Below are 27,744 nucleotides of genomic sequence, written 5' to 3' on the forward strand. Positions count from 1 at the left end.
TACTTTCTCATCAATGTGTCTCACTCTCATTTTTTTCTACGCTCTGCGTGAATTTCTTCTTTAACACACGCCTTTTGCATAATATTCATGACCTTTCCACAGAGATGGACAATCGGTGGATCCAGAGGTGGAAATTACCTCAAGTTGAATAACTCTCGCGCGCGCTTTGCTGTGGATATAAAAAAAGCGCCTGCCATCGACAGATTTTACACATCCCAATCAGCAACCTGTCCAAATTTGACTGCCCGCAGAAGCAATTAAAACCTTTACTATTTTCGGACATGCCTCTGAGTGACAATAATGAGACTTTGGTAGCTGGAGAAATCGCTTTAATTAAACACCTTCGGCTCATGGGAACGCCCAAAGTCTGATTGACTAATCAAATTATCCAGGATTAGATTAAATCAAATGCAAAGGTTGTGCTTATATGACTGTTTTTTTTATCAACAAGTTTGATTGAAAAGTGTTTTTCATCGCCATATTTCAAGAAGATCTCTCAGTGTGCAATATAAATGAAAGTCTTTGGTAAATTGGTGCAAGTAAAAGAGCATCACGAAGACGTTATTGAATGTCAACATTAAAGGAATAATGAGAATTGATATTGAGAAAAAAAATCAGAGTAAAATAAAGTCAAGGATGATCGAGAGACATCACAAGTTTCATCTCCAAGTTGACCTACATTGGCGTCTTCGCAGCAGCAGCAGCACAATTGCAGTTTTTAAAAGGTGAAAAAGTCCGTATTTTCGATCCATTTTCAACTATGAGCGGCGGCTTATCGTTGACTTTTCACGGCGCAGCGGACAAGCAGTGTTGGTGGCTGTGAAAAAAAAGAGCCTCGCAGAGACCTTACGAAATTACCAGTGAATCGGGATTGAGTGCAAATCTCAAGTTGTAATTGCTTTTGACTGTTTATGGATTGTGGACAACATGAGATGAAAATTACTCGATTGCCTGACACACGTTAGACTTCTTGGACAGCCCAAAAAAATATATATCATGCCCCGCGAGGAGAATAAAAATCCACGGCGATGGAGAATGAGAGTATGAGACAAGATATTGATTTATTGTGATCGCCTGTGATACAATTTTCTAATATAGACACCGGCGATGCAGACATTGTGAATTGAGGTGAATTTTTGATGATTGAGCTGCGCAATTTCAAGTAATTGTTGCAACATTTTTGTCTCTGATTAATTTGCCATATAGCGCAGATGATCGAGCTTCTGCAATTTCCATCAATTTCAAGCTGAATTGTGGTCAAGAAAACAACACCATTAAATTGCTGAACATTTTTCGGATTCCTCTTCACTCCGAGCGATTCATGCAATATTTCACAATCGGAAAGAGAAGAGCACTAAAAAATATACGTAATAATTTTACATGATTCTCATATATTAACCGATAACTTAAAGGTTCTCGCTGATTAATCAATTGTTAAATGATATTTAACATCTCAATTTATTGTGACTTTCGCTTTCTGGAATCTGTGAGAATTCTTTCTTTCGGATTGTTTGCCAGAGAAACACTTTCCGAAATGTTTGTGTCACACACTAAACACTTTTTGCTAAATGAGAGCAATATAATTAAATGCTTTCTGTTTATCCAAGACAATTCTCATGCAATTCCATTCACACAAATTGAATTTCGTCGTCAGATAGGAATCTCATGTCAGGGATGAGCACACAAAGATTCTCCATGTCTACTGTTTCCCAAAGTGTATAAGATTATTATGTGATTTCTGAGACAATTCTGTGGTACATTGATTTTCTCTTGTAATGCTGAATGTGCACGCTTTTACCCAAATTGCCTTGCGTCACGTTTTGGGAGGCACCAAAACATTCTCCCAAAGAGTTGCGAATAAGAGACTTTGTCAGAGTTACCTCAAGATGCTAAATCAATACAAATGGTAAGCAATCTCCCATGTCAAAACTCATAAACGGGGTTTAATGATCTCTCACTCGAGGAAGCGTGATCGAGGCGAAATTGTAACAAAAGAGTCACTCGCTGAACTTACCTGACTCGAGCACTTTTTCGCCATTTGATGTCAGCAAACAGGGAAATTCTTTTACCATCATCAGAGCCAATTAGTTTTGAAATCCCCTCAATTACAGGCAAAAGCATGTCTTCATTTGCAGAGCACGGCGTTGAGCAATTTTAGACGAGGGACTTGTCAAATAAGATGAACAGCCAGTCATTTCTTTCTCTACTCTTCGTTGTTATTAAATATAACCACGCATCGTTCTGACTAATAAAAAAGCTCCTTTATTATACACACACTTGATTTATAGTTAATTATCATGCAGTAATCATGTATTCGATGAGTGTTGTTATTAAATTATGCTACAAATCAAATGAATTTGGAATACAAAGTGATTTTATAAATTAAGCACAGCATTATTTTAGGTCAAGAACTTAAGTAAAATACGAAAATTAAGATATTTAATGATAACGGCTTCCAGTGTAATTGGAAAATACATTAAATACTTCAGTAAAATTGCTTTCTTGTCTTTAAATTTCCAATTAATCTCTCGCATTTTCCACCGCTGCCAAGATTGCTGAGAATTCAAGGGAATGTGCAGCACTGATGGTGCAATTAAGACCCACTGGGAGTCTCATCCTCGGTGGATCTGCCGTCCGAAAACTGTATCCGAAAGAGAAAGTCCATGTTTATTGCCACTTTGTTGCAACTCCTCGATATGACGCAACATTTGATATAAAAAATACACTCACCTGCAGCTTAGCAAAAAGAATTGATAGACCGATGAAGATGATCAGCGCGATCTTCTCGCCACCCGAAGAGGTTTAACCATATTCGCCAATCAAGATCGTATCGGCGGGCAGTGCTGGAATATTGATATGAATGGGGTATATTTACAGCTCTGACACTAATCTCAATGCATAATCTCACGGCGGTGTTACCATATGTTGCCATATCGCGTAATTGATAGGCAATTGTCACCTGAATGCACCGTTGATTTACCTCAGGGGTCCACCATTTCAGACGATTAGCATCCTAACTGGCGCGAGATGAGAATTTCACGTCCAATGTGACAAGCATCAATTATCGTAATTGCACTTTGACTTCTGTAAGCGGTCTGTGGAAAAATGCCACTGAGTACTTTTGAGCAAGGAGCTCACTTACTATATACACTCTGTCCTCATTTCGCGACTTCAAAATACACTCACTGTCGCCACGAGCAGAGCTAGAAAATTGTTCAGCAGTCAAAGAAATAGCATAAAATATTCGATTGAATAATGAAGTCTCAAAGTCTTTCTACATTTCTCAATTTTTCTTACACACTTCATCATGTGAACTTCGGCGCAAGATGTGTTGGTGGGATTTTCTGCGACATTTTCGAGCAAGTAAGTTAATTTGATCAAATAGGGTCGTTTTTGTGTGCAACAAATAATGCCACAACATTCAGTGATTACTTAATTGATGTTAGTTTTTATCGCTTTACAGAATTACTTATAAAAACTGCCAGTGAAATATTCTTTCTCTTAAGAATGTAATTACAAAAAAGTTATAAGAGGTAGAATAGCAATTTAGCCAATGAATTTTAGTGAACAACAAACAATACAAGAAGAACACATTAAAAATCACATGAAATACAACAATCTAATTTAATTTAATTCAAAAGTCACGTGAAGTTTACTTCAATAAATTCATTTTATCATCTGCTTATTGGCGAATTCATCTAAATATATATAAATTAAAAGCTCAATCACAGTTGCAAAAGCTTCTGTGTATTTTTTACTCAATTCTCCGCGCCGAAATACAGGCAAAAGAGTGACTTTCCCAGCAACATACATAGCGAAAAGCTTCTCGAGAGCGTGAAAGAAAAACGGCAAACGGCGCGTGTAGCAAAATGAAGGCTTTTCCCAGCTCTGACAATTTATCGCTGATGAATAGTAGCGAACGCATTTAATTAAGCTCTCCAAATGACCATGCTAAACTCTCCGCTTTTGTGCATATCATTTAAAATGCTCTGTGTGTATTTCAGCGAGCGAAGGTTGTTGGAGCACTTCGTCTTGTTGCTGAGATATAATCCGTGGTCACATGGAGTGATGAAATGGTGACCAAAAGAGCCTCTGCAGACTCAGTCGTCATCGGCATTGTCTCCATGTGGTATTTTGCCACAAACATTGTGCAAAATAGTGTCACTCTCGATGGTGTGAAACAGCAGGAGGGGAAAATCTCATCTACTTTTGTCATATCTTTTATTTTGTAGATATCTTCTTTTACACAATAAAAAATATTACATACAACTATAAATTAACATTTGCATGTCGCTTTTTTGTCTTGCTCTCCATACAGAGTCACATAACTTAAGTACGAGTTGGTTTGTTGGGTGGTTTTCCTTTGGGGGGGAGGGGGGAAGAGAAAGGGTGGATCTTTTTGAGGGGAGATGAACGCACATTCGATGATTTCGGCAGCATTTCACGGGAGATCAGGGCCCTCGAGGGGTCTTTCGTGCTCAGTAGTAGTGGTGGTTGTCGTAGTACTGGCCGTCGTAGTGATCGTAGTCGGCGTAGTGGCCCAGAGGAGCCGCGGCGGCGTAGTGAGCAGTGGCATAGTGAGGAACAACGGGCTGAGCATGTTTCACCACTGAAATATAAATTATACCACGATTACGTTACTCAACATCTCTAGCCCAGCATCTTGAGGTGCACGACATAATGTGGCTTCCGAGCACAAGTGGCTTCATGACAATTGCCGAGTAGATCGAGAAGATCAAAGCACTGAGAGAAAAAGCCCAGCAATCTTCAAGAGTTTTGCGTACTGGACATTTTTCTTCAAAATCAAAACTAACTGAGATTTTGTGCAACTTTTCCCCAAAAACAGCACAGAATATCAATGCGACGTTTTGTCATTTTTGAAAAGATGTAATTTTTGCTTATTTCACTCAGTGAATAGATTTTCCATCTGTCTTCTCTATGTATGAATTCATGTGTGCAAATTTCCCATAATTTGCAGCGAAGATTGCCCAAGATGACCCTCAAGTATGGACACGTCGTGTTGATTTTTACAAATGAGCACTGCTGGGCATCTTGGAATAATTGCCCGGGACAGAAGGAGAGCAATTCAATGCCACTCTCAATCATTGGCACATTGCAGCATAATGCACAAGAAATTCAATCATAATTCACCCATTGTCTTCTCACCGTGTGAGTGTCATGAGAAGTGGCACTTTTTCCCAGCCACACACAACATTGTTGCTGTTTCTGGCCAACTTCAAATGTCCGCACGACAAAATCCCATTTGTCCACTCGCGGGGGAATTTCTGTCCATTGGCAAGAGGTGCAAGAAATGCATACTAATATTCCAGTTGGGTGTCTTTTTTTGCACATTCACGGAATTTCTCATATTCCTGAGAAATTATCCAGGCATAATAAGTATAAACAACCGCACTGCTATGGAAAATCATGCGCCGCGAGGAGTGGAAAAATGAACAATATGCTGGCGGAATATGATTACAATTCAAAGTATCTCGCATTGGGGCGGAGGCCTCGCGGCGAAAATGTGAAAATTCATTGTTGGGATGAATGGAGTGGAGTGAAAAAAAAGGAGAAAAATTGTGATGAAGTAATCAAACAAAATGTACACACAGAAAACCCAACAATTAAAATGAGGCGAGAGAGAAAAATATGGCTTTGAAATTATCAAAGACATTGCACAACATCGATATAATTTAAATAAAATGCAGTAAATTTGGATAAAGTCCACTGATATATTCAATCGTGGCATCATTCATGGTGCGATTGAGTAATGCCACAGAGACCCAATTTCCGGTTGAAATTAATGAACTCTTGTGATCTTTAGACAATATTGTGATGTCATTGGAATTTCGTACGCAATCGCGGAATGTTTGCGGGCTCTTCCCGCAAGAGAGTACTCACCAACTGGGGCTGGAGAGGCGTAGACTGGATGATGGACAACGGGCTTGTGGACGACTGGAACGGGGTGAACGGCGGGAGCGGACTTCGACACAACAGCGTTGAATCCATTGACGGGATCAGCTGTGTAATCCACGGTCCGGACAGAGCCATCGGGTTCGACGAGGGAGTATTGTCCTGGAAAGAGTGAAAACGCAGTGAAAACTCAGTGCTTAAGAGTTCCTCCAGCCAATCTTGGAGTGATCATCGCGACCTCGCATTACCGATGCTGCGAATTTCAATGAGACCTCCAGTTTCTTGGCTCAAGAACAAGAGAGATCTTATCCTCTATGGCCGTACGCACACACCGGATGATCACCGAATGAGAACGCACAAAAGGGAACATTGTGGCACACGCCTTGAGCAAAGGTTGCAAGAATTGAGTTGGGCAATTAAAATAGAGACGCACATGTAATTAAATGAAGTCCGTGGCTTCCCCACCAAAAGGTGAGTCTTTTCCCATTGTTAGGCACCCTTTCTCACGTGTGCATCTTCCAGCATATGGAAATGCACACAAGAGGAGATATATTCTCTTCCAGTGGAATTGTTTGCATTTTGCACTATTGCATAATGTGTCGTTGTTCTCCGCAACTATCATTCAATTTGTATTTGGCTTGGAAGTTGATCGAGATCAGCTTGCAGGAATAATTTTGAAAATCGTGCAATTAGATGTGCAATGGTGTCTCACACTCAAGTGAGGCATTTTCACAATGTGAGGAAAATGAGAGATGTTACCTTTCACGACATCACCATCGCGCGTCTCATGCTGACTCTTCACGTCACCCGTCACATGATCCGCCACGCCGTAGTTGAAGGCGTACTTCGGATGGTCCTGCAGAAGGGAAAGGCACATAAATCCACCACGACTCCACACAGAGGCACACTGGCTAATGCATTACGTAGTAATCGACGTATCCATGGGCATATCCTGGTCGTGCGAGAACACAACTGCCGAACATGGCCAGAGCCACAAAGATCACAGCACACACTTGTTTGGCCATCTTGCTTGGGTGAAGCTTTTTCTTCTTGATATACTCCTCGTGGAAACACTGAGATGTTCACGGCGTGAAAATCACGAAGACACTGTGCAGAACTGTGCAGCGAACTGCTGATTTTATAGTCTCGCGCCCAGAGACAAACGGCGGGAAGCTCAAACATTTGGCCATTCGCGATGTCGTGAGGTGGCCACAGAGAGCCTCCGCGAGATCCACAATGACGAAACACCTCCCAGAGTACACGCGGTCTCTGCAACAATGGGCCAAATGGGGTGGGAGACACAGACACAGAACGTTCTTCATGAGGTCAAAGTAATTTTGTGTTTGATATTGCTTAAGAAAAAAAAATGTGAGCATTCCTGTGAGTTTTCCGCACTCTTTTCGCGCATTGACTGAAAAAAGCTCTTTAAAGAGGGTCGCCCAGAGAATTGGTTGGTCATTTGAGGTGCAGAGAAGAGCGTGAAACTGCCAAGAAAAGTGTTCACCCCTTAATTTTAAGAAAATACTCTTTATTCTATAAGTTTTGACATTTTTCAACATCCAACAAAGAACATCAAGAGAGGATGAAACGTATTTTGCGTAGAAATAGAGCCACTGTCTTTCGCAACAACCCATTGCACTCCTTGGAGCTATTGTTTATTAAACCCACAATTTCTCTCTTGAATTTGAAAGGCTACCCAAATGAAAATTCCTTGAAAGGTCACACACAATTAAATGATCATGTGGCGATAATTGTGCCTAGTAATTCGCCATTTGTTTCCCTCCCATTATAGCCTCTTTTCGGCGCCAAGCCAAGCGGAAATTGGAGTATGAACCTCATAGGTTTTGCCAATATGGAAACCATACAAGCACTAATTGCCAACCGCACTCCTTCTCAAAACACCCTGAGGCCAGCGTGAGGTTGAGACAATCCATATATACCCGAAACTCACCGCTCGAACATATCGAAATTCAATATCGGAAATGATCGAATTTGCCGGTCGTTTTTCAATCTGTATGTCAGCGCGCGCGAATCTTATGCAAGCAGTGAATAATCTGCAAGTGAATCTCGCATCTTGTGGGTTCACAAGAGACACTGTCTCGCCAACAGATGTGTCATTGCTGAATTCTTCGTTTCTTTCGTCTTCGGGCCATGGGATGGGAAAACATCTCAATTGCATCAATGGGACATTTATGAAGCAAGGAAGAAATCATATTTCTCGACTTTGACTCAATCTCGCTCAGGTTTTTCAGTATGTTGTGCTGTAACTTTTAATTAAGTGTCCAAAGAGAGAGAATTGGTCAAAAATATTCATACTCCAGATTTGATGGAAGGAAATTCGCAGGGAAATGCGTAGAGAAGCCCTAAAATATGAGGCCAAAAAGCTCATTTCAATTCCCTCACTTCAATCCTCAATACGATATTTAGGCACACTTTGCGAATGCAACACCAATTAATTATGATTCGCTGTATCACATCTGCATCTTCCTCATTTCAGCATAATAAAAGAATCGCCAGTATTTGCATAGCTAAGCATCCATGCTTGAATTCCTAGCTTTTTCTGCAAAGCACTCTGCCCTACCTCAATCCTCAGCATACGTCTTCGGTTCAACATGAAGTGTCGTTCTTTCTCTCTTGTGAATTTTGTAATTATAAAACAATGTACTTGATTGTCGCTACAATAAATTTCAACACATTTTCTCTCTCTATCTCACATTTTTCCCTGACTTCTTGCAATACATACGCGACGCTTGGAAGGGAAAAAATGTCAAACATCAATTTATATCAGTCACTTGGGATCTCTTTGTGGGTTTATTTATTAAAGAAAAGCCAAAACGTGCAATTATCTCCCGAAAAATGACTCTCAATTTGAGGGATTTGTGTGTAAGAAATCCCAGTGTAATGATGGTAATTTTCGTGTGTGCACTCAAGGCTCAGCACGCAATAAAAGGTTCTATTTTCAATACTCAATCAAATTTTGCCCGGGATGTGAATAGAAAAACGCGCGCTATGGATAAAATTGCAATTTCACGGCGTGTCTCTCACGACAGATGTTGTGGGAATATAAATGTGTGGTCAAGAATTGACATTGAAGTCGTCCACAGCTTCGGACTTGGTTTCAGATCCCATTTTTCTTGTAACCAAAAGCATCACACACGTTTCTCAACATTCCAACTGATCTTTAGCGCGCCTATCTCGCGATCGGGTGAAACTTTAAATTTCTAATAAGAAGACATCCTCGAAAAAATGAAACTACTTCTTTGACTTCCTCGATTAACAAGCAAAACGTGCATAATAAATTATGAGGCGCGAAAATATCCAGCTCAAGGTTTAAGATGAGATTCATGAATTTTCATTGAATCCATCGCGGAGTGTGAGTGAAAATACCATGTGTTATTTTCATGAGTTCACAAAATATTTTTTTGATGGAAACATTTCGTAAAATCCCAACTTTAATGCCGTGCAGCAATGAAAAATTCTGCAAAAGTGAAACTTGTAATTATACGAATTAGAAAAAAATGCCATCAGAGAGTGACCAAGTAACGAAACCGTTGGTCAATAACGCGGAAGGTTCTCCGCGGTAGTCGATAATTTTAGCATGTGGAAATCTCAAAATTGCATCGCGACTCTAAATTTTCACGATGCCACGTTAGTCATTTGGAGTGAGAGTGAAAGAGGAGGAAAGGCTGCAACTGCGAATTATCTATTTGTATCATATATTGTCTCGACTTTGCCTCGATTTTCCACTTCAATGGCCATTGAGAATTTGCAACTTGAACAGTTTCTGTGAAAAGTTCATACTTTTCCGAATGTTTTCAGAACACTGTGCGACTTCTTTAGTATGCAAGAAGTGTTTTTGATACTTCAGCACACATTCACGGAGTGTTTAGACTTTCAGAAGTTGTATTATGTGGCGTGAATTCAAGAACTGTCGTAATTAAATTATTTTATGATTTAAGGAGAATGTAACAGAAGCTGAGGAGAATGTTTCCAAACCGTCTTTGTCCGAGAAAATCTTTTTTTCTGATTAAGTCATTATAGTTCAAAATATTCGCATATTTGATCAGAAACGGATTAGGAGTTATTTTGGGATCAGGTGTCCTTGAAAAGCTCCGCTTTTCACAGAAAATGCGATCCAACCAATCTATCACGCCGCAGTATCTTGAGCCTCTCGAGCTCTTTATAAATTTTATCACGCGATATCAGATGGCATGAGGTGAGGAAATGGCTAAGAATTCAAATGGGAATCTTATGTTGGGTACTTTTGAAGATCTACGATTGCCTTGTGCCCCTTCATTGTGAAGGAAATAAAATCAGTGAGCAACAATTAATTAATTTGCATTTTTATGATCTCTCTCGCCTTGCTCCAAGCCACAAAATAAAAGTGTTCACATTTCTCTGACCAAAGCGCATATTATGCTGGTGGTGCAAACTGGGAAATGAGACAAAAGCTGTGCTTATCCTTCTTTCTGATCGGATTTGACCCAATTTCGCACACAAACAGTCGCGTGGGGAACTTTTTCGGGCGCCAAAATTATGTGAGCGCCCAAAACATGCTCCATTGCACAATGCAATGTGTTTAGCAGTGAAAAAATGCACGATAATCACAAGTTTAACTGGTTTTTATGTATGAAACATAAGGAAGACATCACTAAATAACTCTCTTGCTGCATTATGCGACTCGCAGTGAGATGATGTCTTTAACTCTATGTAGATCATTCATATTCATAACTTTATATTGTATCACATGGAGTATAACGCACATGGATTTTATAACAAGTGTGCGTCTTTCTCTCTCTCTTTTATGTTTCTCCCATTCTTTCATCAACCACTTATTATTATTTATATTTCCATTGATAAAACAAACACGATGGAGACGCCAGTGGAGGCGCCGAGTCATCGTGCAGAGCGCATTGCGTGCCTTCAAGGCGAATTGTTCACCTGAGAGCCAAATACTTTGCCACACTTTTCCGCCCATTTTCACCGCTCTCTTCCCACCGCGGCACTGTGAAAAATTCCTCTCCATATAATTAAAATATCACTCGTGTGATATTTAGTGCACTCAACGTGCAATTTGCATCGTTTCGGGGAGAGCAAAAGTACACATTAGTCAGATTGGCTGAGAAGATATTTGAATGGCCGATTCAAGAACGAAAACTCATTCAATGAATTATTGATCAATGGATATAAATTACTTCATGATCTACTGCAGGAGAATTGCACAACAAGTCCAAATATTGCAAAGAGAAAAGAAGGAAAAGACTCGCGGGAGCTGCAGAGTGATCGCCATACAAATGAAGTGTTTTATTGTTATAAGATTCATTCATCATTGCTCAAATGCCATTTATCATTTATTATGGTCACATAAAAGTATTATACAATTCATTCTTGGAGACTAGAATTACAAGAAGAAAACCTTTTTTTCCACTGGATGTTGAAAAGTGCATATTTGAATCGACAAATTGAATCGTTTTGTTGCTGAGAAAAATAACCATAAGATTTTTTTCACTCAATTTGAAGAAAAAAGATGAATTTTTTGTGAGTAACGATGAATTGTGCTCTTGAAGATTTGTTATTCCAGGCGAAACTGATCAATTTCCAGATGAAAAGCCACTTCTCCTCGGATAATTGCATCAATTCCACGTTGATATGATGGCTTTGGGATAAAACAATTTGATTTGTAATTGTGAAAATGGCTCATTTATTGCTCCATTTCGATTTCCATTTAAAAAATTTTATACAGTGTAAATACATGTTTTCCGCTATTTGTCTCCAGAGACAGGTATTGAGCTTTTTTCCCATTTTTCGCATTTTTTCTTCGTGACATTGAAAAGCTGACATTTAACACGTATATCGAAAGAAAAGACTTTACACATGATTTATTCGCAAACGGCTATTTGGCAGTGGACACTTTTTCAGGCGTCTTTTGCGTGAGGAACACAAACAACGGGGAAAACTTCTGCATCTCGACGGGGAGTTAGAGCTTGAGCGCGGAGTTGGGGAGGTTCAGAGGGTGAGGTTAGTCACAAGAAACATAGAGTCGGAGGAGGGGTCGCGGGAATAAATATTAAATGGCAGCTTCGGGTGGGTGGAGGGTGCGGGAGCGAGCGCGCTTAGTAGTGGTGGTATCCGTAGCCGTAGGAGAAGGGCGTCCTCAGGTAGGGGGCAGCACCGTAGGCGTAGCCGTGGGGGTAGCCGTGGTAGGCGAGGGGAGCGGCCAGGGGGGCGGCCAGAGGGGCGGCCAGAGGGGCGGCGTAGGCGGTGCGGGCCACGGTCACAGCTGGGGCTGGGGCGTGAGCGACGACAGCGGGAGCGGCGTGAGCGACCACGGCGGGAGCGTGGGCAACCACGGGGGCGGCGTGGACAGCGGGGGCGCTCTTGGACACCACGGCGTTGAAGCCGTTCACGTCATCGGCGTGGTAGTCGACGGTGCGCACAGAGCCATCGGGCTCAACCAGGGAGTACTGTCCCTTCACGACATCACCATCGCGGGCCTCGTGCTGGGACTTGACATCTCCGGTCAGGCTGTCGTGCACTCCGTAGTCGAAGTTGTACTGTGGGTGAGACTGAGGAAGAGAGAGAGAGAGAGACACGGATTAATTGTGGGCTCCTGAGCTGGCCTTCAGGTGATCGCGGAGCAGTGAATTTCAAATGGAAGAATTCCAATTAAAATGTCGAGCAATTATGAATGTGTGGCACACGGAAAATGGTCACAAATTGGCGCGATCAAGGTCGAGAGAGACAAAGAAGTCTCGATCGATGGCTCAATCAATGCAACTTGTCGACAAGTCAAGCCTCCGAGTGAATCAGAGAAATGGCGCTTGTGGGATGCAGTGGAGATCGAGAGGCGCGTATGCAAATGGGGATCACTGATCGAGGATCACGACTTACGTAGTAGTCACCAGCGTAGTGGCCAGCATCGTAAACCTTGGCAACGAGGCCAGGGTGGGCCAGAGGAGCGACGGAAGCGGCAGCAACACCGACGATGGCGAGGCAGACGGCCAGCTAAAAGAATAAATCCTCAATAAGATCATCTGCGAGGCACAGGAGAAATTTCATCCGCTGAAGCACAAGTAATAAGCACAGAAACTCACTTTCAGGAAAGCCATTTCGATTGTTTTGAGTGTTAAGTGTTAACTTCACAAGAGGAAAACTGCGAACTGATCTCTGGGATTGAGCTCAAGTGACTGATAACTAGAATCAAACTCTGGGCCTCTTTTATACTTCACTCCACCCGTGCTATTACACACTAAAAGTCCACTAGTAAATTTTCAACTTTATCATATACACACATTGAGGAGTGATTTAATACATTACGTACAATTCCACGTATGTTGTGTGGTATGTCTCTCTATTGTGGAGGAGATTGCAATTACCCAAGGTTGACTCCAAAAGCTTCATGTTTCTCTTGGTGTTTGTTTTCTTGTCTCTCGTTCACTCCAGAGGAATGTCATGGGGACAGTCTATGTGTCGCTGACCATTTTCAGATCATTCTCTCACTCACTCCACCCAATTCCCAGCCGACCAGGATATGTGTGACGGAAGGCAGAAAAACTCATGATGGTGAGCATTTCTCGATCTCTCGCTGGTGATTGTACATTTTTGCCAAAGTTCACGCGCGATCGCAAATGATCGCGATTGGGTATCAGTGCTCTTTGGCGTGCACGAGGCACTTTTTTTTTATTTAATCCTGAAAATGCAATAAACATCAAATTGAATGGCTCTGAGAAGGGTTTTTCCCCACGAGCAGTCACGGATCTCCGAGGATTAGCACAAAAGATCACTCAAGTGTAAATGACTTAATGGCAATCTGCACGTTGATTGGCCTATTCTTGGGGCTGTCAATCTCAGCACCGTCGAAGATCACCGCGAGGGTGTTGTAAGATTATGAAATCATATAGGCGAAAAAGTGAATGATAGTTGCGTTATGTGGAACGAGGATCTCCTCGTGAGTACTCAGAATTTCCGCATGAGCCCAAAACGGGCCTCTTTCGAGTCATTCGAGTTGGTGATCTGATCAGTACGCATGTGGGGCTGCCCAGGAACTGGCCACACTGAGTAAGACTCATCCAGGGTCATGTTCAAAACTGGTAAATTACTCCAAACGATACTATTTCGACATTTTTTCACGTTGTGTCGTTTATCTATCTCTTGCATTTGGCCTCCTCGGCAACAGAGCGCCGTGCCGATTTGAATATTGCCTCTCGCGGGCGCGAAAAGATCACTCGGCAACCATTTGTTGCCCAACATCCACGAAAGTGCTCACAAATTTTTCTCTCTCCAATCCTCCAACACTTTTCCTCATTCGCCCAAATGCAGCAAAGTTCCCTCGATTTATCATGCAATTGTGATCATGGCAATCCACCCCCTCTTTCGGCACTTGTGCACCGCACGCTGAAAACATATCGAAAGCTCCTCGAAGCTTAATTGCATTCAACCGGGGCTCCTTAACCGAGAGATATGGCGCGATACTGTGCAGAAAAACACACAATTAACCATTAAATTTCAAATCACAAAGCAGAATTGCATGAAAATATCGTAACATGCACAATAATGTTGGTTTTTCCCCGCGAGAAATATTTCCACAAAAGCAATTATGTGTCCACTTGGTCACTTATCGCGCGACCGATGGAGAATCAAGCGTTTCTTTTGGAGTCTGCGTGGTAAAAAAATATGATTTCAGTGTACGAAAAGATCAAGAATAATTCCATCGAGAGAACACCGCGAATGTCTTATGATAGCTGCGATTCTGGAGTTTCGAAGCGGAATGCGCAGTGTGATTTTCCCAGCGACTGCATTCACGTTCTATCGCAATATCAGTGACTTTTGGCGCATAAAAAGCCGACCGCCGTGGACGCAAAGAAGTGAAGAAAAATGCATGTTCAGGAAGAAATTGCAGCGCTGCTCCTGAACTGGATCTTCGAGATTGTTGTCTGCTCTGCCTTCCTTGGCATTTTCCCTCCCAAGTGTTCGACGGTGAGGAAGAGCACCGCCAAAGGGCATTGAGACTCGCGCTGTGGAATCACAAAAGACTTTTACTTTCACTGCCGAGTCATCTTACAGTCCCTTGATGCCAATTGGACTGCGACATGCGTGCATTCTGCCGAGCCGGATCAAGTTACTCAGTTGAGACATCTAACATTCTTCACTGCGGTGGCGTGATCTCGTTTGAGAGTGTCCGCAGTGGATAAAAAAGCCCACAAATTTTCTGGTCGTTGTCACGACACTCAATGCCGTCCCCTTTCCACGCTACTCCGCAGAAGGTTGTTCTTCACGCATTTGCGTCTCCTCCATTGTTGTCTCAATTAGAGGAGTTTTGGCGGCAGAAAAAGCACCCAATTTGGCCGCGATGCTGTAAAATTCTTTGAGGTTTTCTCACGCCTCTTGCACACCTCATTTGACACGCACGCCAACCTGTGGTCAAGAATTTCCATCACCAAGGAAGGACTTTCCTGCTCTTTGTCCGCACCCAGCAGCGAGAAGGGCTTCTGATACGCCGTCAAGTCAATTTTACATTCCAAAGTTCAACTGTGTGTCTGGCTGATGGAGTGTTTGCATCCAAAATTAACCTTTCAAAGCGAAACAAGAAGTTAATTCAACGTGACGAGATATTGTGGTGTTTAATGGATACTTTCAGCAACAATTCATGAGCAAATTGGCTGTATAAAGACGCATAGCGGTTTTGCGGATCTTGTCACTTTACTCGGGATTTTCCTTGTAAAACGGGGTTTGGGAAAACGACTTAGAGCCGTGACTAACACTGCAGCTGTACTTCTGATTAAATAGACCGGCGTTGTTATCACAAAGAGAGGATCAATGAATTTGTGGAACAATGATAGGGAAAAGCAGAGCAATATGAACACAGGAACTTATTAAATTATGACTTCGAACAGCCCCAATTCTCCTTATAAATATGAAGTTTAATATTCCAAGTTTTCCAAACCAGCTCTAAAAAGTTCATTGAATTTATGCTAATGTAATCAAATTTCTATACTGTAGATCGACATGGAAACCCACCAATTTTGCATTGAACCCACCAAAGAGGCGATCGGAATTGATTATAGTTTAATTTGGAGCAATACCTGATTACCATTTATTGGGTAAAATTCATTTATAAATTTGAACGGCTTTTTTCCTACCCTGAACTTTATAATTCCTGATACTGGATTAAAGGAGGAAGAATACTATAAAAATTCTTAACGTGTCCAATTGTTGGCCTTTGGATACTTTTTGCCGGCGTAACTGGAATGGAACGCAATAATACTGCTACAACTCCACGTCAGATCTCTTCAGATGGCGGAAAAAAATTGGCTGAAGACGGCGCGAGGCATGAAACCTGAAGCGTGGACAATTTCCTGAAGATTTTGTACCAAAAATCCACTGAAGACATTTTTTTTCTGCCACTTAGAAGTCAACATTCCAAAAAGGCGCTATTTATAAAGATCATTAATTTAATGTGACTGCGAATAAATGTACAACGGTGTGGAGAATATCAATAATTCATTAATTTCGCGTCAGCATAAATATTTATACGATTAAAGAGTGAGAGTGACACGAAGTCAAGTGCAAGAAGTTGAAAATTTCAAGATCAATACCAAGCGCGATGTCTTGTGACGGTGGAGATTTGCCGCAGTGTGCGATCTTGGCTTTTTCCTCTTCAGCTTTATCTCGCAATTTCACATTAGGCTCCATGTGACCGATTCCATTGTGCTGCACTGGAGCCGCTGAGGTGCTCAATCGGCACCTGAAGAGGTGGGAGAAGTTAATGAGGCGCACAAGAGAACTTTGCGGCGACCTTCACGGGCTCAGGGTGTGGCTTTCAGTAGCTTACGCGATCGCAGAATCCTAAATCCGGAAAAATTGATCGTTTTCCTTCACCTCAGGCAAACTTCTCTCGCCGTGTGATCTCTTTTTTTTTCCCACCACTAACAGCAATTTCGATCAATGGGCAAAAAAAAGGCAAAGGCTCCAACTGTTTTTCACTCCATCAACTTCTTGTAGTGGGAAAAAAAAATTGTCTGCCAGTCAGAAATGGCAAAATCGTGGTCTGAAATTTATAGAGTTGATTTACAAGGAAGTCACTCGAGACATTTGTAATTTCATTTGTTAATTGCCCAACTATCTAATATTGGGAGAGAACTTCTCACTCGTATTTGAAATTTTTTTGCCAATGAGGTGTGGAAATTTATTTAATTCCACGCAGCAAGTGATCTTTGCTGGGATGCCTGAAAAACGACCACTCTTTTCGTCCTACTTGGTGGGGGAAAACAGAAAAGAATAAATTAGCGAATGACGATTGAAAAACAACCTCAGCTTTTCGACTATTTGCATGCCAAAATGAAAGGATATAAAAAACTGTATTTGGACGAGTAATTGAGCGATCGCGATCGAAAACGAGTTGTACGAACAATCGCTTGGACGTCAGTATGACTTTCAATCAAAACAAGATGGGCGTAAGAAGGGAGTATTTTGTATAGGAAATGTTTTACTGTCCTCTAATACTATAATTCTTAGGCAATGTCATAAACTTTGCTCGCATATTAGCTGCCTTATTGTCTTATCATGCAGAAAAAGCCAATAATTATGTAGAATATTCAAAGCATTGGATCTAAATCATTGAATTGAATGAGTTTTTCTACGAGTGATTAAGAACAAGGTGCTTTTTTCTTGCTTCTTTTCTCGTCATTCCCACATTCTTGTGGAAAAAGTGAGTGTGAAACTGAAGAAAAAAACCTGATGGTGTGATCTTATTGTAACATTTGACCACATTGCCATGTACTTCCCACCTCAAGTGTTGCGACATCTTAAACACTCTCGCGTGAATTAATCTCAGAGATACAGAAAATCAAAATTAAGCTGCTGATCGCATTTAACAAACACACACACACACAAATCTGATGTGATTGAGATACATGAAATCGATTTTAATGGAATTTAATCTCGGATTAATTGCAATTTCTAAGGAATTCCAGATTCGCTCCTTCTCACAAAAGCGTCTCAATCACAGCGTTCTCATGATCGAATTTTTCCTCTGTCGCTCAACTTGAGTGAGATGCGGAACATTTCTCCGTGAAAGACATTTTCTCTGTGCGACATTTATGAGCAGGCTTAAGAAAATTCCTCGCATAATGATTGTCGGGGAGGAAATAATTGCAGTGTGGAATCGCTATGGTTGGTTGACATTTTAATTGTGGATGATTAATTTACTGGCTTTATGTGGTGAATTAAGTGTGAATAAATCATTCCAACACTCATACATTTTTCACACACTCCCCGTTGTGAAATGTCTCAATTTGTCCAGGGGAGGAATTTGATATAAGATTCCTGTTGCTAGAATGATCATCCTTCACACTGATTTGACATAATGAAGTACGCAATCAATGTGAGATCAATCTCACATTGTACAGCACTTTTCAACACATTTCTAATTCAATAAATCCTTGATATTTGTTGAAAATAAAAAGAGAACAAGATGAATTATGGAAATTCAGTACACAAACTTCGCTCAAAATTCACCGAAAAACCAGAGATAAAGTCTCAATAAATTCTCCAAGTCTCGCTCTCAACATAAAAATGTAACAAAATCCATTAAATTTCCTTCCTTGAGAACCGCGAGCGAGTCTTGTATAGCAATTTCAGCCTCCTTCGCTGTTGAATTTGAGTGTTTTCAGCGATTGTGGGTGTGATTGAAGTTAAAACTCATTTAAATGGATCCGAGCTCTCCCTGATCTTTTTTATCTGTCCATCGAGCCCAGGTGGGAAAAGGCCGCGGTTCAAATAGTGAAAAGTGAGAATGTTTCTCGTGTCTCTCCGGGTTAACGTTCTTATTCTTGTGCGCTGCAGAAAGATAGGATTTGCTATATCCGGATCGGTGTTGTTGATTTCTGTGTGGGTCGACGGAGTCGATTGTCCTCCTCCACCAGTCCAATCAAACGATGTCGAGTACATTAAAGGCCACTTTTTATAATAAATATGATATTCAGTCTTCAGGTGACCAAAGAGTGACTCACCTGGAGCATAAGATGGGAAGTTCTTTTGCCTGCTTCGAGGCGATTCCAAAGTATTGGAGAGAAGAAAAGGCGCGTGATTGCAGAGATTTTTAACAGCCAAAGGCGCCTCGGAATTTCACACGTGATAGCAATTAAACAGCATAAGATTTTTTTTTAATTATTCAGACATCTTTTTATTATACCTTCGTTCATTTACAAAATATAGTGGCAATGCAAATTCTTACGCTAAAGCACGTCGTCTTTTCGAGAAAGTTGAAAAAGTAGGCATGAGAGTAGGAAATGAAATTAATTTCTTATTTTTCTTCACTTAATCTCCAACTTTATGACAAGCTGCAGAGTGGGAAAATCTTTGATTTGAGACACTGTCAACAGTGTCTCGGTTATTTATCACAGAAGTCTTGCTGAATTGGAATTTGAGAAAATGACGAAGATGGAAAATTTGTCTTTTCTTTGATTTTTTTGGTATCGAGCAATATCGCCTTCAACAGACAACAGGTAGCTTTCGAAGATGCTCTCGGGAAATTCGAGTCATTATCAACAAAATATACATCAACATAAAGTCTTCAACGAGAGGAGTAATGAAATCAATACGAAATTCTTCTTGACTAAGAACGCTTGCTTAGGGATGAACTGGGGAAGGAACTTAGTAGTGATCGTGATGCTCGTGCAGAGACTTTGTGGTGTGCACGACGGCGTTGAAGCCATTGTGCTTGTCGGCGGTGTAGTCGACGGTGCGCACGGAGCCGTCGGGCTCAACCAGGGAGTACTGTCCCTTCACGACATCGCCGTCGCGGGTCTCGTGCTGGGACTTGACGTCACCGGTGTGGAAGTCATTCACGCCGTACTTGAAGGCATACTTGGGAGGAGCCTGAGGACGGTAGAGATCGGTGAGTGGGGTCAGTAGGGAGCCAAGCTTCCCGAGTCACTTACGTAGTAGTCCACAAGTTCGTCCTCGTGATGGCCGTATTCGTGGTGACCATCGAGGGAGATGCGCTCGGAGGCAAGGTGGCCGTAGTCAGATTCGTAGCTCACTTCGTGACCCTGCTCCTCTCCGCCATAATGGTATCCGGAGTCATAGCCGGGGTATCCCAGGACCATGGTAGCGGCGGCAGCGAAGATGAAGAACTGTGAAGGAGAAAAATGCAGAGGCGTGAAGTGAATTCATGGAAATATTCCAAAGCAGCCACTCTGAAGTTATCGATAAATGCTTCCGAGTCATTAGAGCTTGTCTCAGCCGGTCAAACAAGTAATAATCGCATTAAATGTTCATTACGATAATTACTTAAATTCGAGAATAAGGTTATCTGTTGAACTGTTAATACAAGTCTAGGCGTTTTCCCAAGAAAGTTATATTTATGGAGTGTTTTTGTATTTAGAAATGCTTTCAAGACTCTAACATTGATCTTAAAAGAATATGAGATATTCAAGGGGTTTTTTTCATTTTTAAAAATATTTGAAATGTGAAATAAAATGCAAAAATCTTATCTTTAATTTCAAAATTTTGTAAGTAAAATGCTAAATAGATAATTTTCTGGAAAAATTGCCCCATCCATCCCGGAAATGCGTTTCCCTGCCCATTATAATGCAATATTCACACTTTTCTACCCAATCGAGTGTTGGCAATTGCAAGTTTGCGGAAACATGTTGTCAGAGAAAATTGCAATGAAGTGAAAGACTTTCAATTTTGTCAACGCACACGCCGTGGCTCCGTGGCCTTCAAGGCATTTTCAAGACACTTCTGTGTTGCTTCTTTCTCCCGTGTTAGACCACCCGAGAGGCCATTGAACACACAACATGCCCGCGAACGGGTTTCAAGTCAAGTTCACTTTCATTTGCTCGATCGCACGCGCAACATCGTGGGTAATAACTTCATCTGGATGGCTCCTTAATTGCGCATTCGTGAATTTCAGCTCGAGTTGCACTTTCTTGGGGTCACACACCATTGACTTCGCGGTTAATCCATCTCTGAGTGCTGAGGAAGTGTCTCAACAGATGATGTTCGCGAAGGGATCAGTGAATATCGCGAGCGCACACGCTTCATTTGAGCGCGGGCATTACCTTGAAAACCATTTTGATGATTGATTGTTTTGGGGGGTGAAAACGAAGGTGTTTGGCTGCACACAAAAGGCTGATCAGCAGAGTAATCCAAGAACTTGTGTTTCTTCTTCACTGCACAACTTTCAAGCACTGAATGATGATGGTGGATGGTAACTTGGCGCCTTTTATACACTTTGCACAAAAGAAAGCGAAATCCCAGACTCTCCTCACCTGCTCGTGTGTTGGGGCGTCTGAAGAAATGGCCCCTGGACATGGTGGGGTAACTTCTTTACACTGTTTAGCCTCAAAATTGCTCTCTTTCGCTTCCACCACCTCAAGCTGCCTCTCATGTAAATAGATGTGTTATTTCCAAGTTATAAATAAAAATCCACAATTTCGTTATTAATTAGCTGACTATCTCACTCTCACATCCACCCCTCTCACCTGCCCAGCCTGTTCAAACACAGGTAATACGAAAATGAAATATATGAATTGAATCTGCGAGGAAAAATGAGATTGTGGGCCTTTCAACAGATTAAAAAAAGTGGATTTTCTCGAAAAACTCGCACATTTTTGCTCCACATTGGCTTTCTCCAAAAATTGTTATTCAATTTAATCTCCTATCTGCAGCGGAAATATTATGATTTATTGTGTGTTATGAAATTTTTCTATCTAAACATGAGAGATACCATTTTCCGTTTAAAACACACAGACAAACACGTTTTTTCACCCATCAACCTTTCATGCTCTCTTCAATCGTATTTTCATTGCTAATATTTCCAAGTCAATTGATATAATTAATGATTTGTTTTACGACCACTTTTTTGCATGAATATTTTCGTGAGCTTCCATCGCTTTGTCGTATCACAGAAGATATATGTAATATGGTTTATGACCCAGAGATTGGTTGGCAAAAAAATGATCGTATGAACATTGCCAAATTTCTGCTGTGGCGATGCAAATATGCAGAAAACTGTGGTTAGACAGACAAAGAAAAACTGGTTAAGAAAACTTTCAAACAGAGAACAAGAATGACTGTGAATGGAGACGCTTGATGGAGTGGAAAGACGACACTGAACACTTAATTAATTGATTATCCACAATCGCGAATTGATAGATCCAATGTCTCATCAATCAAGCCGCGATCACGTATCAAATGCGCCTCCACGGCGGTGAGAGTGAGAGCTTCAATGCTACGAGCTTGATAGCAGTGCAGTAAGTTCCATAAAATAATACCGGAAAAGACTATTTTACAATATCTCCTGATTGAATCTAAACAGTTGTAATTGAAAAAAAGTCTAATTATGGCTTTCTTTCTGTCACAAAAGACACTCTGTCTAGAAAGTTTCATCCGCCGAGACTATATTCTGTTGTGTATATAGTGTCAATGTGATAATAATAGACCAGTGACATAAAAGCTGCGACCACTTTCGCGACGGGGAGAAGTTTTACTGTCAAGTGACGTAAAATTGTGAAGAAGCTAGGAATTGAAATTGGATCGGAATTTCATAACTCAACATGCGACACGAACTTCCGAACAGATTATAAATTGTGTGTCTTTCATAATTTTCTCTCTTTGTTTTTCTCTCGTCCAACAAGACATAATTATATATTATGTCTTTTCAATCAATTCAATGTCTCACGAGGCGCGAAAGGTGAGAAAATTTCACCGAAAATGCTCAATAGCAGAAAAAAGAAACTTAATTCGTTGCCTTTTGCTCGAATACAACCAAAATTGATACCACTAAATCTTCGAGTGGATTTTTTTAACGATCAAAAACAAGTGTTGCACTCTAATTGTTGGGCTAAATATTAAAATGCATGAAGTGAATGGTTGTGATTCATGGGTTTCCTCAGTCGTGAGAGACTTCGAGACATAAATGTTGCATCACTGGCTGCAGAGAAAATACTTTATATATATATTTCTTAACTTTGCCTCAAATTTTTACCTTTTCGGGACTCAGAATCTCTCACTATTGTTCGTCTTATTGACGAAGAAATTCTCATTCTCGTAAATCACAAGAAAATGGCGAAAGAATGCGCGAAAAATCTCCAAAAGCAGTAAAATTCTCTCTGAATTGTATTGAATGATGAATCTTCCCATAGAATTTTTTAGTATGGAATTGCAAAAATTATACCATCCATTATTGTTACATATTGGCAGTGCAAGAAGACTAAAATGAATCCAATGTGTTTCAAATGCATTGTTATTGGGAATAATTGCCATTATGAACCTCTTCAAAATCGCAACAAAATTATATGATCGCCTACAGTAGATGGCGAGAGAATCACTCTCCGCCCGAGAAATGAGAGAGAATGATCGAAAAACACTCACAATTCGTTCAAATATCGAGATTAATTTGCAATAAGGACCAAGTTGGGCAACTTGGCGAAAAATTTGGCCACAATTGCAAATTGATGGTTGTTATGTGAGAGCTTTAATCGCCATGGCCAAATTGACTGTTTCGAGTGACTGAGAAGAAGTGGAATGCAAACAATTAATGATCATCAGTCTGAATGGGTGAAAGAGGAGGATAATTGAGTGAATTTGGACCGAAAATTGGGCAAGACTTGCGTATTTTCCACAACAGTGATTTTCTCTAAACAGCATGGAAACAGGTTCATTTGGAAACGTGACATGAATGAATGAAGTGAAAGACTGTCAAAGTGTGAGAAGATCTGAAGCAGTCTAAATAATCAAAATCCTTAGTAAAATAGCAAGAACTCAAATATAACTTTTTTTCAATTTTCCTCGGTTGGCTTTCAAAATTTATTTATTTTTTCAAAATTAAAATAACTCACGAAAAGAGAGCAGTTTTCATATAAAACATTTTTGCATTTTTATTGCAGTGTTTCTTCAGTTTCTTTCTACATTATTCATATGTATTTCACTCATTTGTCCTCACGTGGCAATGAAATATTTTAATTTGGACGAAAATGATTACATATTAATGCACTAATTGAGGAACAGTCGGAACAGTCCCTCAACCTGGCGAATTATTAACCATGGCTTGAGCGTATTTTGCCTCACAAGTACTGTGAAGAGTTAAAGTGTTGCATTTCGCCTTTTGGATATTGCACAAAGTGCATTTCACGAGTGCTTCCGTGTCTCTGAAACAATATAATTTTATGACTATAAATATACTGGATTCTCATTAAAGTTTATGGATTGATGAAAGCACACTCACATAAGTGGCGTTGAGAAAACACTAAACAAGCGTGTTGAGGAGAAAAGATGAAATTTTCCTGGCTCTGAGCCAACAAATTTTGCACTTGTCAGCTCAGCAGAAAGCCCACGAAACAGGCTATGGATATTGAAGTAAGTGTTTTGAAAATGGACTGCAAAAGAGCTCCCAGAAGTCAAGTGAAACTAATTGACTGCTTCCTCGTAAGTATATTAATAAAGCGCCCCAATATAAGGCGCTCGAGCATCAAAAGCTCCGCCCAAAGTCTCTTTAGAAGCCACGACCCAACGACCCGTGAAGATCTGAACACAATTTCAGCGCGGAAAATTATGTAAAGCATGAAAAAGATCTTTGGCATCGGTATTTTGCAAGGCGAAAAAGTGAGCACAATAAGCGAGAAGCACTATTGTACAGAATTATATCATATGCAAGTTAAACAATGCCCACGACATAGTAAAAGCTTCACTTCCACGTGTCGCTCCAAGGAATTTCTCCGCGCGAATGAGAGAGACGGACTCTCTTAGGGAGTGCTTTATTGGCAGGAGGAAGCTCTCCAAGGCATAAAGCGAGTGATTTATTATTCCCCTATTTATTACAAAATACCGCATGCCAAATGCACCCAACATTACTCTTTCGGACTACCGAGAGTCTTTTTGGCTTCAAGTAACACGTAAGATTTCTCTTCTGGTTCACTTCTAATCTATTGCTGTTTTCCTTATGTGGAACTCCATTTGACTTAGTTACTTTGTTTCCATAGTGGGAATGATTTTAACACCAAAATCGCATGATCCTAAACACACTTTGTACTGTATTAGGTTAAAACTCTTAAGTCAGTCTGGGGAATTAGGATATGAAACCGACAAATTTTATGATTGATCAAATTACAAAATTACTGTTAAATTGCTTTTACTTTTACATGCAGGGTTTTTCTCTCATTTCATACATAGAGTATATAAGTATAAATATTTATAGGAATACCGCATATCGTTTATTTCCTCACATTTTATTTATCTATTGGAAAAAGAAAAGACGGAGACATTTCTCCAACTGATGTGTGACAAATTTTACACTAGCAAGTGTAAACTAGTGAATAATGAAATCTGATTTTATTGTCATGACTTTACAGAGCATAACTCTGAAGAGGCACTTTGTTTGTCAAGAGTGTCAGCAACAACCTCTTTATTATCTCGCAACATTGCGCAGTCATTTGTGGTTCTTCGTGGTGTCTTTATTGTTCCTCAGCATATATACAAATCACTGGTACGTAATTTAATAATATAAGATGTACTTAAGGAAATATTGCATTACTACATTTCTTGCGATTAAACATCTTTGACCTACATATGTATTTTTAATTAACCAATTAATTAGACAATTATCAAATACTAACTTCTGCTTCCCTATTTCCCAGGAAAAATGCAAAAGAGAAATACTTTTCAGCGCATTAACAATATGAGGAAGTGAATAGAGTGCGAAAGAAAAACAAATCCGACTTTTGCCGCTTCTTTTTCCGCCTGATTTAGTTGCTAAAGAGCGTCAGTCACTGAAAATCACAGCAATTTCGCATTTTCTGCACACAATTCTGCCATGGTGGCCAACATGAAAAGGCGTTGCGGAATTCAAGCGCGTGTGGGTGAACGTTTTGTACTAGTGAAGAAGACACCCGCGGTCAAGCTCGACTGAATGGACTTCCTCGAAAGCCACTCGTCAGAATAATCGACCAATTGATGTGGATAATTGACTAGGCACTTCAGTCACACTCTACATTTGCTCAGTCGCTCGTTCGCTTCCTCGATCGCCCTCGGTCACCTGATTGAGACATTTCTGTCCAGGTGTTGGCGCTGCGTAAGGCACTCAGACGCCAGACAGCGCGAGATCACCGATGATAGCCTAATAGGCTGACCGAAAGATTACTTAATTGTGCGTTTTTGTATGCACAAACGACTCTCCGCACTGAAGAAGATAACACACACGATGGGCGAGAAAAAAAATTCACAGCGGAAGAAATTCCACACTGAATTCATGATCAGTGATCTTTCATGGCGATTAAATTCACCACACTCACACAGGGAAAAGCGAAAGTACTTTTTTCTCTCTTCGCACCACATTGTGTGGATGTAAAATTGCCGCGATGCATTTCTGGAGCACGACGAGAGAAGTGTAAATTAACTACATATAATGACACTCTGATGGTGGAGAATTTCATGAAAACTCTCAGAGTGGAATTGAGAAGTCTTCAGGCCTGAAGATCACACTTATTGAGCGTGAGGAGCGCAAAGTGCAGGGACGCGAATTAAATCGGCAAGCCAAGTGAATCTGATGGGTAATTGGATCACAAGAGTTTTTTGCTCAATTTGCTTAATTATTTGAAAGCATGAATTTGTAATGACTGCATTGTGATAAAAGAGAGGAGAAATTTCAGTTCAGTTGAATACAGTCCCGATAATTTCTGTTCATTCACAACATTGCTGAACAGTCACATATTCACCCTTATCGTGATGAATTACAGAGGAGTCTTGAAATCAAAACACTTCAGCATTGATTGATAAACAATTAAGTAATAATATTTCGCAATAGATTTGATCTATTTAGGAATTCGATGAAACAGCATTAATCTTTTTTTCCATTGGAATCGAATGACTGATGAATTATTTCATAATCGCCGTTGTCGAACAATCAATTTTCGTCTCGTGTTTGCGCATGTTTTGCCAGATCATCAAAGTGTTTGCTTTGTGAGTTGAGAGTCAAGGATATTTGGTCGAAATTGAGGCTCTTGCACTCTGAGAGAGGATCATTTATTGTGAATTTCTTTCGTTACAATGTGAGTTTGAGGATACAAGAAGAATTTCTACGACGACGTCACACATGCTCCTCCCAGGGTTGGACTGGTGGCCACTGAGGGGGATTTCCGCCTGGCGGATGTCCTCCCGGAGGATTCTGGTCCACGGGCGGCCACTGGGGAGGATTTCCACCCGGTGGGTTTCCACCTGGCGGGTTCTGATCAATTGGCGGCCACTCCGGAGGATTTCCACCTGGCGGAGACTGGGTCGGTCCGGGCGCCCAGGGATCGTCTGTCGCCGGTGGCCAGCCTGGCTGGTCTCCGGGAGGGTTTTCGCCCGGCGGATTGCCGTCTGGGGAGTCTGTCACGGGCGGCCACTGGCCAGGCTGATCGCCGCCCGGCGGCTGCTGTGGCGTGGATTCTGACGTCGGCGGCCACATCCCTGGCATTCCAGCCGCAGCAATCTCATCCGAGTGGAAGCCATCATCGTAGACAACGCCCAGACATCCTACAATCGACACAAGCACCGTAATTCCGAGGATGATTTTCATTGTCGCACTCTCACTTCGGGTTTCAATTTGGGATTTCCACGAGTGCTTTTGCAAGCGCTCAGTGTTCGATTTTTCGATTGACTGTGTTTTCCACCATCGAGGCGACCTTTTATAATTTGTCCCAGGCTCATTCATCAATCGCACCAATTTGGCTAATCTATCATTTTCAGTAGGAGGGCGTCATTTCGCGCTTTCGCCTGTCTCTTCCCAGCCCTGAGGAATTGTCCAGCCAGTGACAAAGACTTTGGAAATTCTTCAATGATGACTTC

The 27,744-nt window shown here is 41.1% G+C and overlaps 3 protein-coding genes across 3 annotated transcripts; all 3 read right to left on the reverse strand.

The window, feature by feature from the left end:
* Positions 1–4,280: 4,280 nt before the first annotated feature.
* LOC132264002 (cuticle protein 19-like) lies at positions 4,281–6,944 on the reverse strand. The gene is made up of 4 exons (XM_059764043.1): positions 6,837–6,944; positions 6,673–6,769; positions 5,902–6,075; positions 4,281–4,609 (listed from the first exon to the last, which is right to left on the reverse strand). The coding sequence occupies exons 1-4, from the start codon at positions 6,936–6,938 to the stop codon at positions 4,479–4,481; spliced, it is 504 nt and encodes a 167-aa protein (XP_059620026.1). The 5' UTR covers positions 6,939–6,944; the 3' UTR covers positions 4,281–4,478.
* Positions 6,945–11,585: 4,641 nt separating this feature from the next.
* Positions 11,586–13,113, reverse strand: LOC132264102 (cuticle protein 8-like). Its single transcript, XM_059764178.1, has 3 exons — positions 13,008–13,113; positions 12,805–12,918; positions 11,586–12,479 (listed from the first exon to the last, which is right to left on the reverse strand). Exons 1-3 carry the CDS (start codon positions 13,020–13,022, stop codon positions 12,027–12,029), a joined length of 582 nt encoding a protein of 193 aa, XP_059620161.1. The 5' UTR covers positions 13,023–13,113; the 3' UTR covers positions 11,586–12,026.
* A 6,453-nt stretch (positions 13,114–19,566) lies between these two features.
* LOC132264256 (cleavage and polyadenylation specificity factor subunit 6-like) lies at positions 19,567–27,475 on the reverse strand. Its single transcript, XM_059764371.1, has 3 exons — positions 27,011–27,475; positions 19,854–20,048; positions 19,567–19,791 (listed from the first exon to the last, which is right to left on the reverse strand). The coding sequence occupies exons 1-3, from the start codon at positions 27,473–27,475 to the stop codon at positions 19,567–19,569; spliced, it is 885 nt and encodes a 294-aa protein (XP_059620354.1).
* Positions 27,476–27,744: the final 269 nt, after the last annotated feature.

The sequence above is a fragment of the Phlebotomus argentipes genome, unplaced genomic scaffold (genome assembly GCF_947086385.1).
Source record: "Phlebotomus argentipes unplaced genomic scaffold, Phlebotomus argentipes genome assembly contig_32, whole genome shotgun sequence".
NCBI classification, from domain to species: domain Eukaryota; kingdom Metazoa; phylum Arthropoda; class Insecta; order Diptera; family Psychodidae; genus Phlebotomus; species Phlebotomus argentipes.